The 23,457-nt window shown below is 44.3% G+C and overlaps 1 protein-coding gene across 1 annotated transcript in view; it reads right to left on the reverse strand.

Annotated features, from left to right (window-relative positions):
* The window catches only part of LOC134209849 (zwei Ig domain protein zig-8-like), a 374,125-nt gene that overhangs the window by 53,838 nt on the left and 296,830 nt on the right, over positions 1-23,457 (reverse strand). Inside the window, exons 7-8 of the mRNA XM_062685871.1 lie at positions 16,457-16,576; positions 16,261-16,363 (exon numbers count right to left, since the gene is read on the reverse strand). Of these exons, the coding sequence (XP_062541855.1) occupies positions 16,261-16,363; positions 16,457-16,576 (223 nt within the window). The remainder of the gene's footprint in view (positions 1-16,260; positions 16,364-16,456; positions 16,577-23,457) is intronic.

A 23,457-nucleotide genomic window follows, 5' to 3' on the forward strand; every position in this document is an offset into this window, starting at 1 on the left:
ATTGCGTACATAATTCACCCATATGAATGAAAGCGAAAATTAGCTAAGCTGTGGGATGAACTTTTGGAATTGACCATTTTCACTGATATTCCTGATCTCCCGGAGGACGGTTTTGTGCACATTCAGACATCCTAGAAAATTTCAACTAGGGGAGACTGGGTTGACTTGATCCCATTCTCTGATTTCCGATGTATCACAACCAAGAATAAATAAACATGCGCGATTTCCACACAGACTCTAAGAATTATCGAAATTTAATTTTTACATACCTTCTCGGCTACTTCGACATAAAACATTATTTTTAACCAACCACTGCCGAACAAATTACGCCGAATTTGGGCCTCTCAACCGAAAGATGGCTGTTTACAATCAACACTGCGAAACTATTGACTTAACAATGTCTCGGCATAACAACAGACAATATTTTCAAAGAACAAACATTACAAATTCAGCAATATAAATTCAAAATCAAAATTATACATCACTTTACTAAAAAAAAACTATTATTTAATCATACTATAGCATTACAAAAACAAACATGTATATAGACTAACGCAAAATGAACTCACCCAAGAAATTATGACGTTTGATGGGGTCGCATAATGAACGCAAAATGAACTTTTGTTCGAGAAAACGACCCGCTCAAATGCCAAAATTCCTCGGGTCTATGAATATGTGCTAGTTTACGTTGGTTGCCGAAATAAAATAAATAAACTAATCAAGTGTCTTCATATTAAGGCAATAACTTCAAATCCAAATATTCTAAAACTTTGATGGAATGTTGGCATTGTCATCAGTACAGATCATTAAGCATATATATGGCTTTGTGCTGTGAAAAAATGAAAGCATTTCGTCATTGTTACGAAAAGTTGATCAAATTTTGCGTGGCCAATAAACAAGTCTTTGGGAAAGTCAAAACACACAAACCGGCCTGCAGAATGAATAAGGTTTGTCAATCCAAAAAACAACTCACCACATAAAAGTTATTTGTCTAGAGGATCTATACTTAAAAATACTAAACTACTTTAGTTCTCGATAAAACAGGGGGTGATCAAGTCTCCCCGGGGATCATACTTCTAGCGGATGTCCCAAATTTCCCGGAGAACCGGAGCCGTTAACAATGTGAATTTTAATGTCCAAAAAATCGAATGTGATAAACTTTTGATAGGTCACAGAGGACTTTCACTATTTACTCTATATATAATTCACCATTACTACGGGAATGCTAACAAAAGTGCTCATGTTTCGGGCTTCTTGACCGTATTGTGGTCCGTATTGTGGTCATTTCGGGCCACAATAGACTTTCACTATTCATTGCGTAATTTATTCGATGATATAAACAGTTTCGAGAATTTGTTTTGAGATGAACTTTTGGAACTGGCCACTTTTACGAATGTTTCGGATTTCCCGGAGGGCCGTTTGTGATCATCTCAGAAGACTTAAACAATTTATTGCGTACACAATTTGCCCGTATGAATGGTTACTATTAAAATAGCAATGCTCTGGAATGATTTTGTGGTATCTGCTCCTTTCGGGAGCATTTCCGGGTCGCTGAAGACTTGCACAATTGATTGCACAGGCGATTCGGTTATGAATGAATTGCGAAGCTCTGAGATGTATTTTTGAAATTGGCCACTTTTACGTATGATCCGGATCTTTCGGATGACCGTTGTCGGGAGCTTTTTGGGATTACTGAAAACTTTCACTACTGATTGCATCCATTATTCGTCAGGATGGATGATTACGAAATAATGCGAATCTCTGGGATTATCTTTTGGAATTGACAATTTTCACGGATGTTCCAAAAAAAATCACAAAGTTCTGGGATTAACTTTTAGAATTGGCCATTTTACGGATGTTCCGGATCTTCCGAAGGACCGTTTCTGGGACATTTTGGGGTCACAGAAGACTTTAACTGTTTGTTGCACCCACAATTTGCCAGAATGAATGGTTGTCAAAAAATCGCGAAGCTCTGGGATGAGCTTTTGGAATTGGCCATTTCACGGATATTCCGGATCTTCCGGAGAATCATTTCTGGGGCATTTGGAGGTAACAGAAGGCTTTAACGATTGATTGCCCCCACAATTTGCGAGAATGAATGGTTATCAAAAAATCGCGAAGCTTTGGGATGGAATTTTAGAATTAGCCACTTTTACGGATGTCCCGGATCTTCCAGAGGACCGTTTCTGGGACATTTGGAGGTCACAGAAGACTTTACCTATTGATTGCACCCACAATTTGCCAGAATGAATCATAACGAAAAAATCGCGGAGCTCTAGGATAAACTTTTGGAATTGGCCGTTTTACGGATGTTCCGGATCTTCCGGAGGACCGTTTCTGGGACATTTGTAGGTCACAGAGGGCTTTAACTATTGATTGCACCCACAATTTGCCAGAATGAATCATTACGAAAAAATCGCGAAGCTCTAGGATAAACTTTTGGAATTGGCCGTTTTACGGATGTTCCGGATCTTCCGGAGGACCATTTCTGGGACATTTGAAGGTCACAGAAGACTTTACCTATTGATTGCACCCACAATTTGCCAGAATGAATCATAACGAAAAAATCGCGGAGCTCCAGGATAAACTTTTGAAATCGGCCGTTTTACGGATGTTCCGGATCTTCCGGAGGACCGTTTCTGGGACATTTGTAGGTCACAGAGGGCTTTAACTATTGATAGCACCCACAATTTGCCAGAATAAATCATTACAAAAAAATCGCGGAGCTCTAGGATTAACTTTTGGAATTGGCCGTTTTACGGATGTTCCGGATTTTCCGGAGGACCGTTTCTTGGACATTCGTAGGTCACAGAAGGCTTTAACTATTGATAGAACCCACAATTTTCCAGAATGAATGGTTATCAAAAAATCGCGAAGCTCTGGGATGAACTTTTAGAATTGGCCAATTTTACGGAAGTTCCGGATCTTCCAGAGGGCTTTCCGATGACCGCTCGAGGGATAAATTTGCCCAGAAATGGCATATACAATATAGCAAATACAGTTGGGGTCATCAGAGCACATATTTGCAAGCAATTTTATGTTTCATAACACGAAACTCGATAATTTGGTGTTAAATTAAGAAGCTCAAACAGTACCTCTTTAGCACAGGTTCCCCGGGGACTTGAGTGGTCAATTTGGATGAATCACCCCGTGGGCTAGTTATTGGAACCTACAGCTTTCGTTTGGTGCCTAAAGATCGAAAATCGGTTGAAATTTGAGTTTTTGTGATCAAGATGAAATCTTGGGTCCAAATGGACCCCAATGCACAATGTGTAACTTTTTTCTAATGCATTAGAAAGGTTAATTGCTTCGCATTGGCTGCCTGAAAGTATCCATTTTTCTTAAATAACCATGGACAAAATAGAACTAAATTAAATATCATCCTCTTCTTCATTTACTTTTCTACCTGAACTTACTTCCATTTAAGCTCAGTTCTAGTATCTGCCATTGTATGAATTCGTGTCTTGTTGGTTGGCGTGTTACTGTACTTGGAACTGATACCAACAAAGAAATTTGGAGATGCGTCGAGGGAGTGGTTTTATTGGTTGCATATGGTTCTAAATTCAATCAACTTTTAAGGCATTCTCAATGTTTGAAAACTTCTTAATAATAGTTTCAAGAGGTACACTCAAAAACCGCACCGTTCAAGTAACAACTGTAATTGAAGTCTCGCAGCTCAGTGCTGGGAAGGAACGATCTGACTTTTATTGTAAACGGAAACTTGACTCTGCTCAAATGGTCTAGCCCCCACGTCTCTAGTAGGAGGAATATGTGCGTCGTGTGTGCGCCATTTCTGGTTGGAACTTTGCTTCTGTTCTTCGAGTTGCTTTCGATGTTTGGTGGAGCAAAAACGGTTGAAGGACGCACAAGCTGGCGTCCGACGAAAGGAAAGTCTCTATCTATTCCGACTGGGGGTGGCGGCGGCAGTGGTACGCATCGACAAGAAGTTACAAACAGAGAATTCATATTTCTTCATTCGGCTTAGTGCTTCCGATTACGCTCTTGCTGAGTTGAAATTGGTAAATGTTTTATGGATTACGGAATGAGGACGGGACCGTTCAACCAAAAACTGTAACGAGCAACGATTTCACTTGTTAATGAGAAAGTTTTAACCTTTTGTTGATGTGGGCACGTTGGAACGATAAAAGTTCTTCATTGGCGTCCTACGATTTTCCATTTGTTATTGTTGAACAAATATTTTTCGATATATCTTCTCTATAAGCAGTTGACGGTGAAGTGATTATGTGATTATTTTCTCATTTTGTAGTTGGTTAGAAACAAATTTAATCACTGGTAAATATTGAAAGAAGCAAAACTAAGCAAACAATTATATGATGTTTAAACAAAAGTGTGATAAACAAATTTGTTTATTATTTCTAAATTTTTTATTGGACGAGAGCTACTGGAAGTCGATGTCGGTACATTTCAAAATATTAAAAATATTGATTGAATTGTTGGCAGATAGCTCGGACAGGCTTGTTTAAGGCATAATCGCCGAAGGCGAGCCAGCCTAGGGCTGAAAGTCTCCTTAATAAAGATACTAAAAAAGGAATAATTACCGCTTCTCAATTCCAGGAATAGGAAATTACTGTAACGAAGCGGTCTTTCTGGCGCGTATATTTGACAACGCAGAATAATCGCTGACACCTGTGAGCAATGCATCTCCAAGCGTTCATTCAATCATTTCATGATGAGATGAGATAATCTCCACTCTCTATCCTCATAAGCGCGTACGTAATTAGTTTACGCCCCCCATTATTGGTTGGCCTGACGAATGGAATTTGCCGTTGGAGCGTTGTGGTTTTCTGTGTTTCGGAATTGAATCCTATAGCAAACTGTTGGTAATTGACCAAGGCACACAAAGGCTCACTTCTTCTTTTAACTGCCTAAACCTTTTTTTCCCTTTATTTCTATAAATTTTGAAATTTCTTTCGTTCTTTACTTGTCATGATATTGCCAGCACTGCCTGCTGTGCGGCAGTGAAATATCACTAGGCGTTTACTATATAAGTAAATATTAAATGGCTCTGAAACCATCGAAGTAGGCCTAATACCAATAATCGAATAAACAATAATCGAAGCAGTCGTTGCACGTAGATGTCAGTCACACGTGCTGCACCATCGTAGGTAAAAGGTTTTCTTGGAGACTCCCGCTTGTATATTAACGGAACAAGCTCCTCATTTAAAATCATACATTTATTTGGAATCTGGTTTTAAACAAGCGGGAGTGCCCAAGGACAAATTGTATCATGTACCATTCTTCGTTTGTACTACGCGAGTGATAAAAAAAAGTAAAAGTTAAGTGCTCGAAAAAAAAAGAAACACTATCATTATCGGGGGAGGTATCTTTTGGAAATTCCCGTTATGAAGAAATAGGTATATTTCAGAATACATAAATGGTGAGTACATATATGTGAAAATATATACGTCAGAGCTTTACAATTGCCTTTAAGTTTGGTAATTGTGTCCTCTGCTGGCATTAACGTGCGAAGGGCGCTTGGAATGTTCATACGCTTGCCATGCTTTGCTTTTCGGTTCGATTAACTTGTGAACATACCCTTATTCACTTTGTGGTATTTTCAGACCCATATTTCGACTCGACATCACGACCGCTGAGTCAAAACTTTTCCTAAACTAAGATATCAGCAAATATCAGTGGAATACTAATGAAAATAAATACAGCCTAAAAAAATGGGGTTGCTAATTTTAGTTATGAGCGCGAGTGGTGCTCCCATAAAGTGCTCAGTGTCGCTATTTTTGTAATGAGCGCGAGTGGTGCTCGCATAAAGTGCTCAGTTTCGCTAGTTTTGTAATGAGCGCGAGTGGTGCTCGCAAAAAGTGCTCAGTGCAACACAGTGTTGCTATTTTTTCAAATGAGCGCGAGTGGTGCTCGCTTAAAGTGCTCAGTGCAACTAAGTTTTTTTTTTAAATGAGCGCGAGTGGTGCTCGCATAAAGTGCTCAGTGTAGCTATTTTTGTAATAAGCGCGAGTGGTGCTCGCATAAAATGCTCAATGCAACTCAGTTTTGATATTTTTTTTAAATGAGCGCGAGTGGTGCTCGCAAAAAGTGCTCAGTAAAACTAAGTGTGACTATTTTTTTTAAATGAGCGCGAGTGGTGCTCGCATAAAGTGCTCAGTGTCGCTAGTTTTGTAATGAGCGCGAGTGGTGCTCGCATAATGCTCAGTGGAAAACATGTGAAAAGCAGCGATATATCTGAAAATATAATTGCAATATTTACTATATAAAACGACATGGAGTGTAGCAAAGCGTCTGAAATAAAATGACTTCGCATACTAATGTGATATCCAGCACCGCCGGGGAAGGTTCTTAAGATGGTTCGAGACCCCTCCCCTCTTTGAAAAGAGTGGCTTCCATACAAATGAACCAGAAATTTCTGCATAACTCGAGAACTAATCAAAGAATAAATCAATTTTAGACGAAACGAAGTTCGTCGGGTCTGCTAGTTAATAATAAAAATGATTGGTCTCATAACAGTCAAATTCAGCTACCCAACAAACGACCTAAGCTGAAAAAAAGCTAGTTTTCAAGCAGAAGAAGACTAATTTTTGTTGAATAAGCGCCTTATCAGTTTCCAATGTTTATTGGGAAGCAACTAATAAGAAAATTAATCTTTGAATACAGCCATTTTCATAATATTTGGCAAGTGTAATAATAAAAAAAGCAAAAAAAAACGAAAAGTCCTGAGAAGGGGGGAATGTGTGGCAGTGAAATATCACTAGGCGTTTACTATATAAGTAAATATTAAATGGCTCTGAAACCATCGAAGTAGGCCTAATACCAATCTCGAATAAACAATAATCGAAGCAGTCGTTGCACGTAGATGTCAGTCACACGTGCTGCACCATCGTAGGTAAAAGGTTTTCTTGGAGACTCCCGCTTGTATATTAACGGTACAAGCTCCACACCTGCAACTGGCAAGGGTGGGCGCTGAAAGCAACGACCCTCAGGTCCTGGGATGGCATCTCCCGCAAGCAGAGAGTACAATCATCATAAATATAATAGCCCTGATTGCCTGTTCGGTGACTAGCCAACCAGACGCAGCACGCGGGGAAATTCACACAAAAAATAAAATATTTGACACTTCAATTCTTTTTTACTATCAGATGCAGAAAACAAAACCAGTGACAACCTTGGACAACCAGACACAGCATTTGATGAAAAATATCACAGACAACAGACGTTGATAAATTTTATTTTTTAAATGCAGAAAGGAATCTGTCACTCTTAAAATAATAAAAAAAAACACTTGCCATGGGCGCTATTGCGTCCACGAATAAACTAGTACATAATAATTAAGAAAGAAAATTATAACTATGCACTTTAAAAAACGTTAAAAGTTTGGTTGGTTAAAAAAATAGAGCTGGTTGACAAAAACGGACATCAATCACGGTCCTCTGCGGTGGGAGTCTCCATCGATAAACTTTGGTCAGGTGGCCAACTATGGCTGTACGGATGTCCAAGAGTCCATAAAGCTGACCGAAAAAGGTAAGACTTTTCAGAGCAAAGGATTTCCGCAATAAACTGATGAGAACTTCAGTTAAACGATGACAAAATTCAGACAGCATTTAAAAACAAAAAAAAAATCTTTGCAAGCTTGGCTCACTCTGAGAGCGACAGCTTTCGTATTCCTGCTCGGTTGGTCGGTTGGTATCAAGATGGGGATACGATGTTAGCGAAGTTAGAAACGCTGCCATGGGGACTGTGGGGAGCGTAGGAACTTACCTACGAATACCTCCGTAAGTGGGACTTATTTCCGGGTTGGGGTGCCCGGAATATCCAAGCTGGATCTAAATATGGTGGTACAGTCCTCCATCTTTGATGAAGCAGATGAGGACAGATAGGCTAGCGGTATCGTCCATTTTTTTACCATTTTTGTCTGACTTGTGCTGCTTGGGTAGGGTATCTCGTATGCTTGTCGGTATTCCGTAGCTGGAGCGAGGAATGTCAAACATCGGCAGATCACATGTTCCACTGAGTTTTGTACCCCGCAGATGTCACAAACGGTACTAAGGGGCTTTCCGCCGAAATTATGAAAATATGCCGGTGCGGAGGCGGGAGATTACTTGCTGGTCCTTGAGTTTGGGCATGTCGTTCCAGGGTGCCGTAAATCCTTTGACCTTCCTCAATTGCGTGGTTGTGAAAGCAGCCCATTGATCCAGGTTTAAGCATCAGCCGTGGGAACCGATGTTGTGAAACGCCGGCCTTGGTGGCCGACACCAGCCAGAATGTTCGCAGTGACGTTGCCTGGCACCCCACAATGCCCGGGAATCCAGACGAAGGTTATCGATTATTATTGTTTGCTAGCGAGGAGGGCTTGGATCCAAGGGAGTTACGGGTGTTCACCTTATAGCGGAGCGATGGCACTAGTGGAATCTGTCAGAACTATAACTGGGTCGGCAATCAACAAACCTGCGGCTTCCGCCGAAAAGATGCTGTATTGTGCAGGAAGGCTGTCCGGGACCGTTAGATTGCTTTCAGTAGCACCTAAGCCAACCCCTTCTCTCGAAAGGGAATCGTCAGTTTATCGATGCTCATGGTCCCTAAACTAAGTGTTTAGCAACTCGGCGACCGATCTTTGAAGAGCTTCCGTGTTGTCCCCTCTTTTAAAGCACCTCGCAATGGAGCTGTTTATGTTGGTTGAGGAGGAGTGCCAGCTCCTCGCTCCATGCCAGTGGACCCTAGCCACCGGGGGGAGACTGACGCCGGCCATCGTGTGCTTAATCCGATCCCCTTCAACAAGGAGAGGCTTCCTATGGTTTCCGGATGTGATGGCTTCTAGGTAAATAAATGGGAAATGGGAGGACATCTACTTTAGCGCAGGCAGCCTCAGTGAAGGAAGAAGTCCGGAAGCTATGCCGCGGTATTAGTTAAAGACTGGGGAGAGTATGTGGGAAGCTCACATCGTGCAACACAAGTTAGTTCTAGTCCGTACAACAGTCTGTTGTCAATAAGCGCTTGGCTGGTACTGTTGTTCGTCCTATGCGGTCTTGATAAAGTTTAAACAAGCTTGAAAATGAGGGACGAAGGTTAGTCTTCGGTCGATGGAGACTCCGAGGATCTTGACGAGTTTCCGGTTTGGGATCGGCTGCCCATTAATATTAAGACTAGGGCCGGAGAGACGATGCCGTTCATTGCACACATGCCCGCGGACGCTTTCTACGGCCGACCTGGTGAAGCCAACCGACGGGGCCCTCCGATGAACTGCACTAACCGCTGCGGTTCGGTTACGCGTTCGCGCAGAAGTGTCTACGACTACCACAAGCAGGAAACCGACTACCACAAGTAGACCCTTGCGGGACCCCGGTCTCCTCTGGGAAGGTTCTGGAGGCGAAATTTCCGATAAAGACCTGGAAGAACCGGTGGGTGAGGAAGTTTTGCTCAGAAGCTACGATGTTACCAGTGAAACCGCAGTCCGCCAGCTGTTTGAGCACTAGTGGGGTCCAAGTGCGGTTAAACGCCATCGAAATATCCAGGGAAACCAGATCAATATGTATTTCCAGCGAAGTACGAACTTGCCCCATACCCCGGGCAAACGGCGTGTTGGTGAAAACCATGTTGTCCGGCAGACTCAAGCTTTTCACGCAGCCTACGTTTGATCAACTTCTTGACTACCTTTGATACATATTTATTATTATTTTTTAATGTCTTTATTAATGAGATTTTCAGCCCGCGGCTGGCTCATCTCAGATTTGATACATAGGAAGTCAATGAGATAGGCCGGTAATCAGCGGTGTCGCGGGAGGAAATACTGTTTTTAGGTATCGGAAAACCGTGACTGAGGCGCCAATCGTCGGGAAAAGTTAGATTGGTCCATTCTTGATTTAACAGATCGAGGAATACTATTTTGGCAATAGGGAGAAGGTTTTTCAGGAGAAGACTTCCCTTTTCTTCTGGCAAGAGCGAAGGAACGAAAGGGCTGGTTTATTGGGGAACTTAGCAAGTCCGGCGGGACTCGGAAGTTCTGCAGCGTCAGAGCCCTGGTTGCTATGAGCCTTTAAAAATCAGCTGAGTAGCCGCTTACTGATGCGAGTGATGCAAAGTACTCCCCCGCATTGGCCACATCCGGCGGATCGGAAATAGTACGGTCTTACGAATCGATGTGGATGGGGGAAGATCTACGCTTGCCACTAAGTGCATTGACTTTCCCCCATAATTTGAGCCGAATAGATGGAGTCAAGGAAGCCTTCCCACTGTTTCTTTTTGGCGTCTTGGATGACCGTTCAGCACTCATAGTGTTTTTGTTTGTAGTTTTCCAATGCACTTACCTTTCTTGGGTGCCCAGGGGGAAGCCTACTGAGCGTTAGGAGGGCTTTCCTTCTGGCTTTGAGGACAAGCATCTCGGAATCCAAAACAAAATACACTCGCGTTTTCAAGGACACATCACTCAATATAAAAACATCGCACAACTGTCATTTTCATTATTCCACGCATGCTGCGACGCATCAAAGTGAAATAATAAACGCTGTCTCCGTATTGAGTGGTGTGCCCTTGAAAACGTGAGTGAATTTTGTTTTGGATTCTGTGATGCTTGTCCTTTACAGTTCGACGCGTTTCGTCCGACCTCCAATGAAGGGCTTTGCGTCCTGACCGAGAACTGGTCTGAGGGATGAATAGATCAGCGGGATGAGGGATGAATAGATCGAGTACGACTTTGGAGAAGTCGGAAAGCGTAAGCAGAGTAGTGTGCTCCAACGCGTGTCGAATGCTGTTATCAAAAAGCTCCCAGTCGGCGGCATCATAACGCCATCGCGGCCTCTTAGAAGTGGTAGTCTCCTTCTACAGTGACTCTTTGGCAGTGACCTGAATTGCAAAATGGTTGCGGGAGGTCGGAGACAATCTCTCAATTCAACATGGAAAGGAGGGGTGAAGGTGGTCACGTCGATGGTGGTGGCCGAATGGCCATTACAAAAGGTGGGTGAACCATCGTTTAGGGGACCTAGATCTGCCTCCTTGAAAGCTTAGAGCAGGGCTACACCACGGACATCCGACCTTGTACCTCCCCAGGTGGGCGTTCATATCTCCCAAAAGAAGAAGTAACGACGGATGATGTCACTCACCTTTAGATTGATGGCGGGAAGCGTTCTACAGGGGTGGTAGGACTCCAACGACTGGGAGGTCTTCACGAAACTGAAAGACGTCAAAAAAGATCTCCCGGAGGATCCCTATCGCCATGGAATGCCGGATATTTGTACCTTCTTTACAAATCTATTTATATTTGCCTCCAAGGGAGCGATCCATGGAGGCTGTTGAGATGCGGTTGACCTCCTGGAGGGCTATAATTCAGGGCGAGCTATCGTTTATCAACAGTTCCATGTTGGGCAGGTTGTTTGAAAAGCCGTTAATATTCCACTGAAGACAAAGTTTGACATCTAGTGGAAGCGCAGGGGTCAGAAAAGAGGAAGAAGTGTTTCCTAGATCCGTACCCGACGCAGGTAGGGGCGATGATGACGTTGTATCAGTTGTGTTGCACTGATCAGAAGGGAAGAGAGCACTTTGGGAGTCGGAGTGGATATCTTCGGAGGTATTCGGAAGCGTACTGTTGTAGACAGTGTCTTGGGTGGTCGAGCCTGGGCAATCCCTAGACCCGTAGACAGGGCAGATGTAAGGAGCTGCATTAGATTCGGTGACATGCTGGCAGTGGTAAGACTTATCACTCGGGTTGGAGTGCCCGAGGAGCCTAGGACGCTGGATCTGTTGGGAATTATAATCCGGGTTGGTGTCTCCGGGATGACCAGGAAGAGGTTAAAGGGACTTATTTCCAGGGATAGAGGTCCCAGGGTGCCCTAAGCACAGGGTGCACATACTCATAGCATCCGTACTAACTTCTCGATAGTCTTGGTTAATCAGCTTGCTGCTACTCGGTGGCTTGCGTACCCCGTCGTCCATCTGAGAAGAACAAAATTTACCGATAACACCTGTCAGGAGTCACTTGCTTCCCACAGAGTCCTCCGAAGAAACAGCGTCTTGAAACCTTGTGCTTGCTAGATTGCTTGCAGGGGGATAAAGCGTCCCTCTTCCGTCTATCTCCCGGCGCCCGGGGATGTTCCTTAGTTCCGGTGAGGGAAAGACTGAGGGGGGCCCGACTACCGGGGGATCTGGACAAATTCTTCATGCTTGGCGAGTCGTAGTCAATTGGGTGCCGGGGTCAACCCAGTCGTTCCGGTGGGGTCTTGATGTCCGGTCTACCTTAAGAAAATCACTTAAATAAAATATGTTATGCATTTCTCGTATACTACACACTTATTTTTTTTCACCGGGATGATTAACTTTTACCGAGATTCGCACAACCGTGTCCCAGCAAGCATGTTTTTTGCCGAGATTTCTGTCAAAATTGCTGGAAATCAGCAAATAATTTGCCGAAAATCAGCTAACAAACATCATTCTTTTCGGAATATCAGTTTTTTTGCTGCCGCATGGCTGTGTGGATTTTTGCTGAGCTGCAGAAATAAAAACTAAGTGTGTAGTAGCACAGTTCAGATCGATTTGGTTGCAGCAACTCCAATGTGAATGGATTTGGTCGCATATGAGTCACAGTGACTGATATGTGACAAGTGTGCTACTCGGGGTATACGTAGGGGCTATATGATTACTCCAAAACCAAACATTTGATAGTCAAATTTCCGTTCAAGTAGATGTAACAAATTGACCTCCGTGTTAAGCAACGTAAGGTTATAGGTTATTTTAAATTTACATGTGCTGTAATTTACGAGTTTATATTTTTAAAAGAAAGCAAAAAAATGCGACCTACATGGGAATCGAACCTCAATCCACAGAGTGAAAGGCCACCTCGTTAGCCACTCGTGCATTTCAACTTCTTGAAAGCGAGTCGACCAAAGAGTATCAAGTTAAGCGTTCTGTCGATTTGATTATTCTTCATCAGACTGAACGATAACTTAAATTTACATGACACGGAAACTTCTTCGAGACGCGAATGTTTGAGACTTAGTATACTGAATACATCACAGATTTCTCGAAGGGATGTTATAAAATCGTTGAGTTACAGCGATGAAATGCTGCGTTATGAGGGCCACTTTGTACAAACATCCGAATATTTCAATTTGATTGATGCTTATATGAATAAAGTAAGCGCCAGCTGCGGTTTGCATGAAATGGAATGGGATTTGTTTTGATTTGTTTTGACAGCCACGTTCTCGCACAACAAGGTTTCCGTTAGACGCATGTAAAATTAAGTCATGTTGAATGGAAATATCAACGATTTTATCGTTTACATCACAGAAATTGAAAATTATGATCTAGTACACATTCTGTTACCAAATTTTACATTCAGTAAGGATTTCCGTCGTGGCTAATTTTCAGAATATTTTACTGTGTAGGTGTCCAACCAACCATCCTTCCCCTTCCTCAGCATTCGCAAGGACGTGGCCAGGACAGATCTCGACTATTGGAGAGTGCTTTGCTTTCATCTAAGAGATAGCGATTAGTCCCAAATCAATATCTGTGGTAACGGATGAAAGTGTTGAAATTTGTGCGAAATGCTCAATGCTCATGCTAATGCTAAAGCCATCAGCACCGCTAGGCAGATTAATCAGTTTTTTTATTGTTTGTTCGTATTATTTCTCATTCTGAGTCACTGAGACATTGCAGCCTCGTTAAAGGACTAACACGATATTACCGATTATGTTATCAGGAAAGTCAAGAAAATGGCCTACCTGAAAAGTTTTGAAACCGTCCATTGCATTGCTGCAATCCCCCGCTAGGTCAAGAAAATATTTACATACCAATGCCCAAAACACGAAAGCATGTTCAAGAGAATCACTCACTTATTTGTCATTTTTTATCTTCAACTTACTTTCTGCACTAAGATTGTTAATTAATGCATCTACGGTTTTAATTAATGGAAAAATATACGTCAGATCAGTGAATGCGGTAAGAAGCCAGAATGCATAATCCTATCGCCATTATCATTAAGTGGATTGATCTATTTTTTACTCGACGCTATCCATTTACACTTGACATTTGAAGTTCTTCAACTTTTCAAACAATTCTAATGGTATCAGACTTCTCTTGTATCCCCATTTAAAATTCCTAACTGAATTCACCACATCTCCGGTTTACCCAGAACTGCTCAGCAAATGGATCGTTTTTTTTTGTTTCCTGCTGCATCCATGAGCTCCAACCGAAAAGAAAACGCTTGCAAATTTTGAGTCAACATTTTAAACTATCAAACCCTGCCCAACCCGCAGCCGCCCTGACGGCGCGGTGGACCAGTTTCATACACAATTTCCCAGGAAACCCCCGATCCTTGCCGAAAGCTGCTGCCCACAATCGGAGCCTTGGAGAAGCTGATACGTACGTACGGAAAACTTTCTCAATGCACTGCTGCCTTTTGCTGCCTGGAATAATAATAAAGTTCCCACATTTGTATCCCAATGCGACGCAAGCCCAAGATAGTGATACAGGAGTGAGCCCGGTCAGAGTCGAACTTATGGGTGAGCAGCGTTTGTTTTGATTTCACCTGCAAATCAAACCGTGTATCAATATTGAAGTTCCATTCAATCAGCAATATGTTTCTTAGAACAAGAAACAAATGGAAGTATGAGTATTTGTGATTTGTTAGAAACAAAAACAAAACTCCATCAATTTGTTCAAACATTTTCTACAGAGATTGATATACAGCCTTCTTCGAATTATTCTCGACTATAACTTTTGCTCTGTTTTCGCTACTATATTTGTACGCAGCACATTCAGTCATTGATTTAGCTTACATCTAAACAGATAACACTGAATCAATAAGTTGACGCCGCAATACACGATTCGAGCCCATCCTTGGATGCACCCCATGCTCGCCAAATCGTTCTGCACCTGGTCAGCCCATCTCGCTCGCTGCGCTCCACGCCTTCTTGTACCCGCCGGGTCGGAAGCGAACACGATATTTGCAGGGTTGCTGAACGGCATTCTTGCAGCATGACTTGCCCATCGTGCCCTTCCAGCTTCAGTTACCATCTGGATACTGGGTTCGCCGTAGAGTTGGGCGAGCTCGTGGTTAATCCTTCGTCGCCAAACACCGTTATCATGCACACCGCCAAAAATGGCCCAAGTCCTTGCAAGTCCTCCTGGAGTATGGTCCAAGTTTCATATGACACATTTATATGACACATTTGGTGCGGGTGTGAACCTTTTTTGACCGCAGTTTCTTCTGGAGTCCGTACACACTTAAATCATTTCACAGATTTCGGTGAATTTTGCTTCAATTCACCGAAATCTCAACAGCAGAATTGTTCGGTAATTATTTCACCAAATTTTCGGCGATTTTTTCTTTGTTCAACTGTCATAACCACCAAAAATCTGTAAAATTATTCACCGAACAGTTCTGCTGTTGAGATTTCGGTGAAATTTCACAGAAATCTGCGATTTATTTTAAGTGTGTAGAAGGCCCAATATGATGCGTCTTCGTATTTCCCGATTAACATTATTATCAACCGTTAGTAAGTATCCAAGGTAGACGAATAATTGAATCATTTGTTTGAGAAACTGCATAAGTCCATTTTACACTATTTCGAGAAAACAACAAAAAACTGTTTTTTTAACAAATTTGCACCGAATCTTTCGATTTCTTCTATACAGATCAATAGTTTTTGGCAAAACTCAACACCCTGGGGCACTTTCAGTACAAAGAATGTAAGCAGTACTCCACAATTGCTCTTCAAAGTACGTGGACATATGTAGTTTCTCAAACAAACGAAAAAAATTTCATACATTCCTGAACAAAAATTTTTTTTTTTCGTGTTTTTTGCCAGAATATGTATTTTTGGACGAGGATTCAGAATATATAAAAATCTCATTTTGGCCAAAAATGTTACATATGCAGTTTCTCAAACAAACGGTTCAATTATTCATCGACCAGCTCGGAGGTATCCCTGTCTATTGTAACACTGCTCCCCAGGCGGTATCAGGGCCACTGTATAATGATTTTTATAACACTCACATTTAGAGTTCAATTTGTAAGTTGCAACAGATCTTCAGATTGTTTATCGGGAGTATTCAAAGGGGTTTTTCGAATATCTAGCTCATATCACCCACCATTGCAAAAGCGGCCCTGATCCTAATATCCATTACCACCGAACTGCATGCACACACACTATTTCCCGGAACCGAACGAAAGAAAAACTTTCACCATGATCCCCGGCTTCAGTGCGAAACGAATAGTTCGCGGAGTTGGCGCTGTTCGCATCGAGCAACCCGACCCGACCCAAAGTTCCCACAATCAAGCCTGCTCACCTGGACGTTAACCCATCGGCCCAGTCGGTTTCGACCGTGATTCGTTGGTTTTCCCCCGCGTGGATGATGTTCTCCTGGGTGGTGGATTCTATCAGCACGTTTCCTGCGTTGCAAGAGGAGAGGGAAAAAAGCATTTTCAATTGATAAATTCGAGAAATCTGCGGAAAAACAGGAACCATTTGTTCAACGTTCTTACCTTTGTACCAAAATACCGTGCCCAGGTCGTGTGGTCCCTGTTGGATGACGCAGGTCATGATGATTTCACTGCCGGATTTCACAAAAATGTCTGACGGACCCAGTATCCGCGCTCGTAGCTCTGTGAATAATAGAGGACAAAAAAAACATTACAACACAGGGAATGTTTACCAGACCGATGAAATTGAATAACGAAATTGTGGCCATTGCAGGGGATGAATGTTTGTTTTTAAAAATATTTTCCAACTACTCCGGTTGGAATTGGAAGCGCGTTGCGCTGGCATGCAACAAAGTACTCCGTGCAGCGCCTCACTGCAGGCGGTCAGCTGGACTGGGTCCATTTAATTGAATAAACTATGGTTGGTTACGTGCTTCGCTGAGGATAGAGAAAAAAAACAAAAGCTTTGCTTGCGATCAACTGTTATGAAATAGTTGTGAGAATATGTAGAGTTTGTTTTAAATCACCCCGCAGCTCAAGTTGCATCGTTCGGCGTTTTATGCGGAATTGCTTCAACGGGAGACATTCAACTGCAAAACGGTTTGTTTGCGATAGGCTTGGCTTTACACTCATATTTGAAATAAAATAATCATATTGTAAGATTTGATGAATGTTGGTAAAAAAAACAGATTGATCAAGCTAGCGGTGACTTTCTCGCTCATTATAAAATGTATCGAGATAAGTTCCTTAGAGAGGTCAACACAGCACAAGTATAAAGCAATTAATGGCTCATCGCTAGGAAATGTATACATGGTACTACTTTTTAACTGTCATAGACTTCTAGAAGTATTGGAATAATTTTTCTTCTCTTTAGACTTCTAAATTCTCAAACTAATTCATAATAATCAATAGACGATGAAAATCATTTGTTGTTTTCAGTATTTTTTCTGAGTATTTGGTACAAAAAAAATGTGGCGAAATTGGAAAGTAAAAAAATCATATCAAAACTGTCATAAAATCAAGTGAATAACATTTAAGTTATATATCTCGTAATCTAAACAGACTATAAGCATTATTATTACTTTCATCATCCTTTAGAAAGTCAAGAATGTTTAAACGCATGGAGAAAATATTTTTTTTTAAAAGCTACACGCAATTTAAATTATTTCTTAGGCCTTCTTCACCATCGTCGGATAATAGTAAAAGAGTAGGTAGATAATTATTGCTCATGCTTTCAATCTTTAGACTTCTGCGAACATTTTCGATGGCGAGTTATAATTCCTTATCGAAGCAATCTGTCAAATACTGTTGGTCATACAAATTCAAGAAATTGACATTCCACAAATGCTTATCAGCACAGGTGAGAAATTGGTTTCAGATGAGCAGAGCTCCTTCTAAGCTGTGCAATTCAATATCGCGCATATTAATCTCCCATCATGTTTGCACTACCTGCACTCGCGAGAAAGATGGGATCGACTGACTGCGAATGTGTATACTAACGATGACAAACAGGATCTGTCATATGCTTGCTAGGCCTGTTTATGATAATAGGCCTGTCCAATGCCACACATCTCCGCTCTTCTTAAAAAAAGTGCTGTCACCCTTTTCTTCTGCATGGAAAAAAATAACACCTACGACATATTGTGTATCATTCGGTTGCTCTCTCATCATGATACGAAAGCATCTTGCAGCAAACAACCATTCCTGGCACACCATTGTATTGTCAGCATCTCATTTCATAAACGAAAAACACAAATAGTGGCACACCTAAATCTGGAAAGCCTTCTCAAGGAACTCCCGTGCAGTGGGCGTCTCGACTCGCAGTTGTACTCGCAACTCGTGAAGTAACATTTCACTTGTACTTCAAATCACTACCACTACTTCTACTTTTTTCGAATACATGTACAATCCACTGTGCATTCACAGTTGTCAAACAACCAGCAACAAAAACCATACCGCAAGTAAAAAAACAGCTATAAATCATGGCCGAATATCTATTGTCAGTTGAATCAAACCTCTCGTGTACCTGTGACCTTTCGGATTCGCAGCACCAAACTACTTGTAGACCATCGACCATCGCTGAGAAAGAGGCTCTTGGATAAACTGTGATCACTCCAATCCACAAGAACACGGTTCTTCTTGCGGGAGTCCCACCAACGCAGAGGAAGAAACACTTGAATGCGGTCGTCCCACCACGCAGAATTGTGATCATTTCGATCCACAATAACACTATTCTTCTTGCGGGCGTCCCACCAATGCAGACGAAGAAACACTAGAATGCGGGCGTCCCACCACGCAGAATTGTGATCATTCCGATCCACAATAACACCGTTCTTCTTGCGGGCGTCCCACCAACGCAGAGGAAGAAACACTAGAATGCGGGCGTCCCACCACGCAGAATTGTGATCATTCATCACAACGAAACCAATGTGTAAGTAGTGACTCTTCTATGGGTGCCCCAAAGACGAAGCGTGGTGCAATCACAAAAGTGAGATAAATGGTTTAATAGGCTCAGTTTGCCTTTTTGTGCCCATCCACCACCCATAACATAATCCTTTTCCTACCCTTTTCACTCCCCACCAAATTAACGGCAATTCCAACATTAAGGAGCAACCTGAGCCTCACAGACGAGTACTAGTTACTCAAACTTTTTCCCTTTCCCCACCACGCATCCCACTCGTCTCAACCAGCAACACCCAAGTCGAGACCAACACCGTCGAAGAACAAGAAAGCCCACCCATCGTCACTTCACGACCACCAACACCCACCACCATCAACATAATGGCCGCAGTTGAGCATCCGAGTAGCCGGGGCCCCGTCAGTGCGGAAGTTACACCCCTACCGGAACTGGCGGACAACCTCCGGCGCTCGGACGCTGACCCTGCCAGCCAGGACAAGACAAGATCTGCGAGGGACACCGATGGAGTCAAGCGCAGAACAGTTGGCGTTCTCGGGACGAAGTTCTATTCCCCGACGGACGACGTGGGATGCAATACACCTTCCATCAGTCAAGCGCAAGGTAAAAGAGCCGCCACTGCGGACGAAGCAACCATCTTCCCTCCACTCGGAGCTAAATCAACGTCTGCCTCTCTCTAGGACAAACTCCATCGGAGAAGATACGGCCCCAACGCCGTCATCCTGCCCGGTCCTTCCCACGTAAGTACGGCTACCACAGACGACCATGGCGAGGGACCTGCCTCCGGAAGAGCTCTGGGGGGGAGCACACCCCCGCCACAAACCTGGTCTATCACCCCATTTTTCCCGTCGCCCTCCCCATCTCTGCCGGTTGCGGGTACCGGACCAGCAACGCCACCCACAACGTTTCCTCGGACCTCTCCATCCGGTAACAACCCACCAACGCCCCGTACCAGAACAACACCGTACAGAGCAGCGCACCAGCGCGGCACCAGCCCGCCGCGTATCACTCTGGCACTGCAGTGGAATCTAAACGGGTTTTTCAACAACATCTGTGACCTGGAACTGCTAGTAGCCAATTCCGAACCTCTGCCAATAGCACTCCAGGAAATCCACAGGACCACGCCGACTGCCATGGACCGCGCTCTCGGCGGTCGCTATAAGTGGTTCGCGACGTATCGCTAGCGTCGAGCGCTATTGTAGGCAAGCTCCTCTGGTCCTCGGACGATGACCCGCGAGGAAGCGACCACATGCCCATCATGTTGGCGCTCAACGGCCAACCTGAAGAAATCTCCAGAAGACCGAGGTGGTTATACGATCGCGCCGACTGGGACGGCTACCAACGAGTAGTCGAGGCCGAGCTGGTAGCAAATCCGCCAATATCAGCAACAGAGCTATCCGAAGTCATCCTCCGAGCGGCCGAAAGCTGCATACCAAAATCGAGCCCCAACCCAGGACGAAAGGCGGTACACTGGTGGAACGACACCGCCAAGAAAGCCGTCAAGCATAGGCGCAAAGCTCTCCGAACGCTGAAAAGGGGAAAAGACCGACTGCAAGCAGGACACCCTGACCTCGAAGAACTCCGTACGGATTACCAAGCCGCCCGCAACGAGTGCCGGCAAACCATCAGGGAAGTAAAAGAGAAAAGCTGGACAAACTTTCTGGACGGAATCAACAGCAACCAACCCTCCGCCGAGCTTTGGCGTCGAGTGAATTGCTTCCACGGCAAAGCGCAAAGCAAAAGGCATCTCCCTCAAGATCAACGGCACCGTACAACGCGACCCCTCCGCCGTAGCGGACGCCCTGGCTGACGAATTCGGAAGACACGCATCGTACCTGGAGTACCCGGATCACTTCCGGAAAACACACCGAGACCCATCCTCGGAAATCAGCGCGATCCAGATCCCACCCGACAGCGGAGAAGAATTCAACAGGCCCTTCACGTTCGTTGAGCTGGAGTACGCCCTCCAGAAAGGAAAGGGCAAGTCAGCCGGCCCCGACGACCTGGGCTACCCCATGTTGAAGCACCTGCCCGTCGGCGGAAAAACCACCCTCCTCTGCTCCATCAACAAGGAGTGGCAAGAAGGAACGCTCCCGACACAATGGAAGTCCAGCTTCGTCGTGCTTATTCCGAAAGGCCGCGGCTCTCCCAACGACGTCGACAACTACCGACCCATCGCCCTCACCAGCGTAGTCTCCAAGATAATGGAGAGAATGGCCAATCGAAGGCTCATCGAGCTACTGGAGAAAGGCGGCCACATGGATAACAGGCAACACGCGTTCCGACCAGGCAAGGGTACCAACACCTACTTCGCCGCACTGGGTCAAATACTGGACGATGCAAGAAGGAAAGAGCACCACGTCGAAATGGCATCGTTGGACCTCTCGAAGGCGTACAACCGCACCTAGACACCCGGTGTACTAAAAAAACTGAAGTCGTCAACGACGTGGCCAAATGGGCCAAATCAGCCGGCTACGTTATGTCTGCGGGTAAGTGTTCCCGAACACATATATGCAGCATCAACCATCGACCTCCAACCCAACCCATCGCCATCGACAAAATCCCCATCCCTACCAAGAAAACCTGCAAGATCCTCGGTGTCACAGTGGACAGGAAACTCAATTTCAGTGACCACTGCAACCGAGTACGGGGTGAATGTGCATCCAGAATCAACATCGTAAAGAGCATTTCAAAAAGAAGATCTAGGAGCGACCGCCCAACGCGGCTCCGAGTAGCGAATGCAATCATCTGCAGCCGACTCCTCTACGGCATCGAGCTGAGCAGCCTCAACCTTGACAACCTCATCGCCCTGCTTGGGCCAACATATAACAAGACCATCCAAATAGACTCCGGACTGCTCCCTTCGACCCCGGCGGATGTGGCCTGCGCCGAGGCCGGTGTGCTACCCTTCCGTTTCCAAGCCACCGCCGCCCTCTGCAGCAGGGCCATCGGTCACTCCGAGAGAACAAAAGCAAGCCGAAACCACGACCACCTCAACGACAACGCCAACACGGCTCTTCACAACCTCTGCGGTAAAAACATCCCCAAGATCGCCGGCCTCCGACGCCTGGGACCGAGACACTGGCAAACCCCCCCTCCCAAAGTAGACCTCAAGCTCAAAGAACGCCTCTCAAGAAACCCAAACCCAGCTGTAGCACAGGAAACCTTCAAAAACCGCATCCGGGAAAGGTACCAGAAACACGACATCCGATTCACGGACGGGTCCAAGGCTGCCGGCAGAGTCGGCATCGGAATTTACTCCTCCACCCTCGATGAATCGTACCGACTGTACCGTTGCACGGTCTACTCAGCTGAAGCAGCCGCAATCTTCAGGGCCATCGCCATACCCAGCACACTGCCAATCCTCATCGTTTCGGACACGGCTAGTGTCCTAACAGCTCTAGCGTCACCAGCCAGCAAGCATCCATGGATCCAAGCGATCGAATCAGTAGCCAACGCTCCTCTGGGTACCCGGCCACGCAGGAATACCCGGCGACGAATATGCAGACGCACTGGCCAATCTCGGAAGAACCGACGGCTTTATGAGCAGAGAAGTCCCGGCAGCGGACGCCAAACTGTGGGTAAAAACAGAAATCGCCACAGCTTGGGAAACGACTGGCGACGGCAGAGAAACTTCTGTCGCATGCTGAAGAACTCGACCCTACCAGGCAACGACACTGACAATTGTCGCGAGCAAGTGGTGCTCTCCAGGCTGAGAACGGGCCACACCAACGTCACCCATAACTTGGGTGGCACCAGCTTACATAACAGATGCGAGGAGTGTGATTGCACTCTGAACATCAACCACATCTTCGGCACATCTACCACCTACCGGCCCGATCTACCACACAGCCCGCACCAACAACAACATCTCCAATGCCTACTCAGCCCTGCAAAACAACCCGCTGGACGAGAGGAACACAATCAACTTCCTCAAAGACGCCTACCTCTACACTAGAATATAATAGAAAACCTGGCATCACACCACGACAACCCAACGAATGAAGACCCCCGCATCGAAACTGGACTATTCTCAAGAAACCAAGGAACACGACCTGAACCCATCGAAAATAAACCGACCCGGCAACGAAATTGGACTACTCTCTCAAAAAAATGGAACACAAATTGAATTAACCCTGGAACCCCAATAGACCGCGCAACGATAATGGACACCCTCCGGAATACGCACCATCCATGATGGAACACTGAAGATCTCCTTTTTTATTAAAAACAACAACTAGAATAACAAATTTGTAAAAATGATATGTAATACCCTTTATATATTTTTTTTTTCAGATACCAGAGGTGAGCCAGCCAAGGACTGAAAACCTCTTAAATAAAGACGATAATAATAATAGCTTTTACTCGTACTTAATATACGAGAAAGGCAAACATTGTGAACACTTTTGAATATCAACTTGTTTATGATAGCAAGGCTTAAAAAGAATGGATAAATTCGAAATGTAACTAGTCAGTGATTCTCCAATTTGCGGCAGATTGAATGAAATTAGGAGAGAAAAAGATTAAATAGGTCAAAAATACCAAACGTAGACATTGTTGTCCAAATAAAAACTAATGAATTCTGAGACATAATGATATTCAAAGAAAGATTTTAATGCAGCCTGTATAAAATGGTTGATAATTCGTA

This window comes from Armigeres subalbatus, chromosome 2, assembly GCF_024139115.2.
Source record: "Armigeres subalbatus isolate Guangzhou_Male chromosome 2, GZ_Asu_2, whole genome shotgun sequence".
Taxonomy (NCBI): Eukaryota; Metazoa; Arthropoda; class Insecta; order Diptera; family Culicidae; genus Armigeres; species Armigeres subalbatus.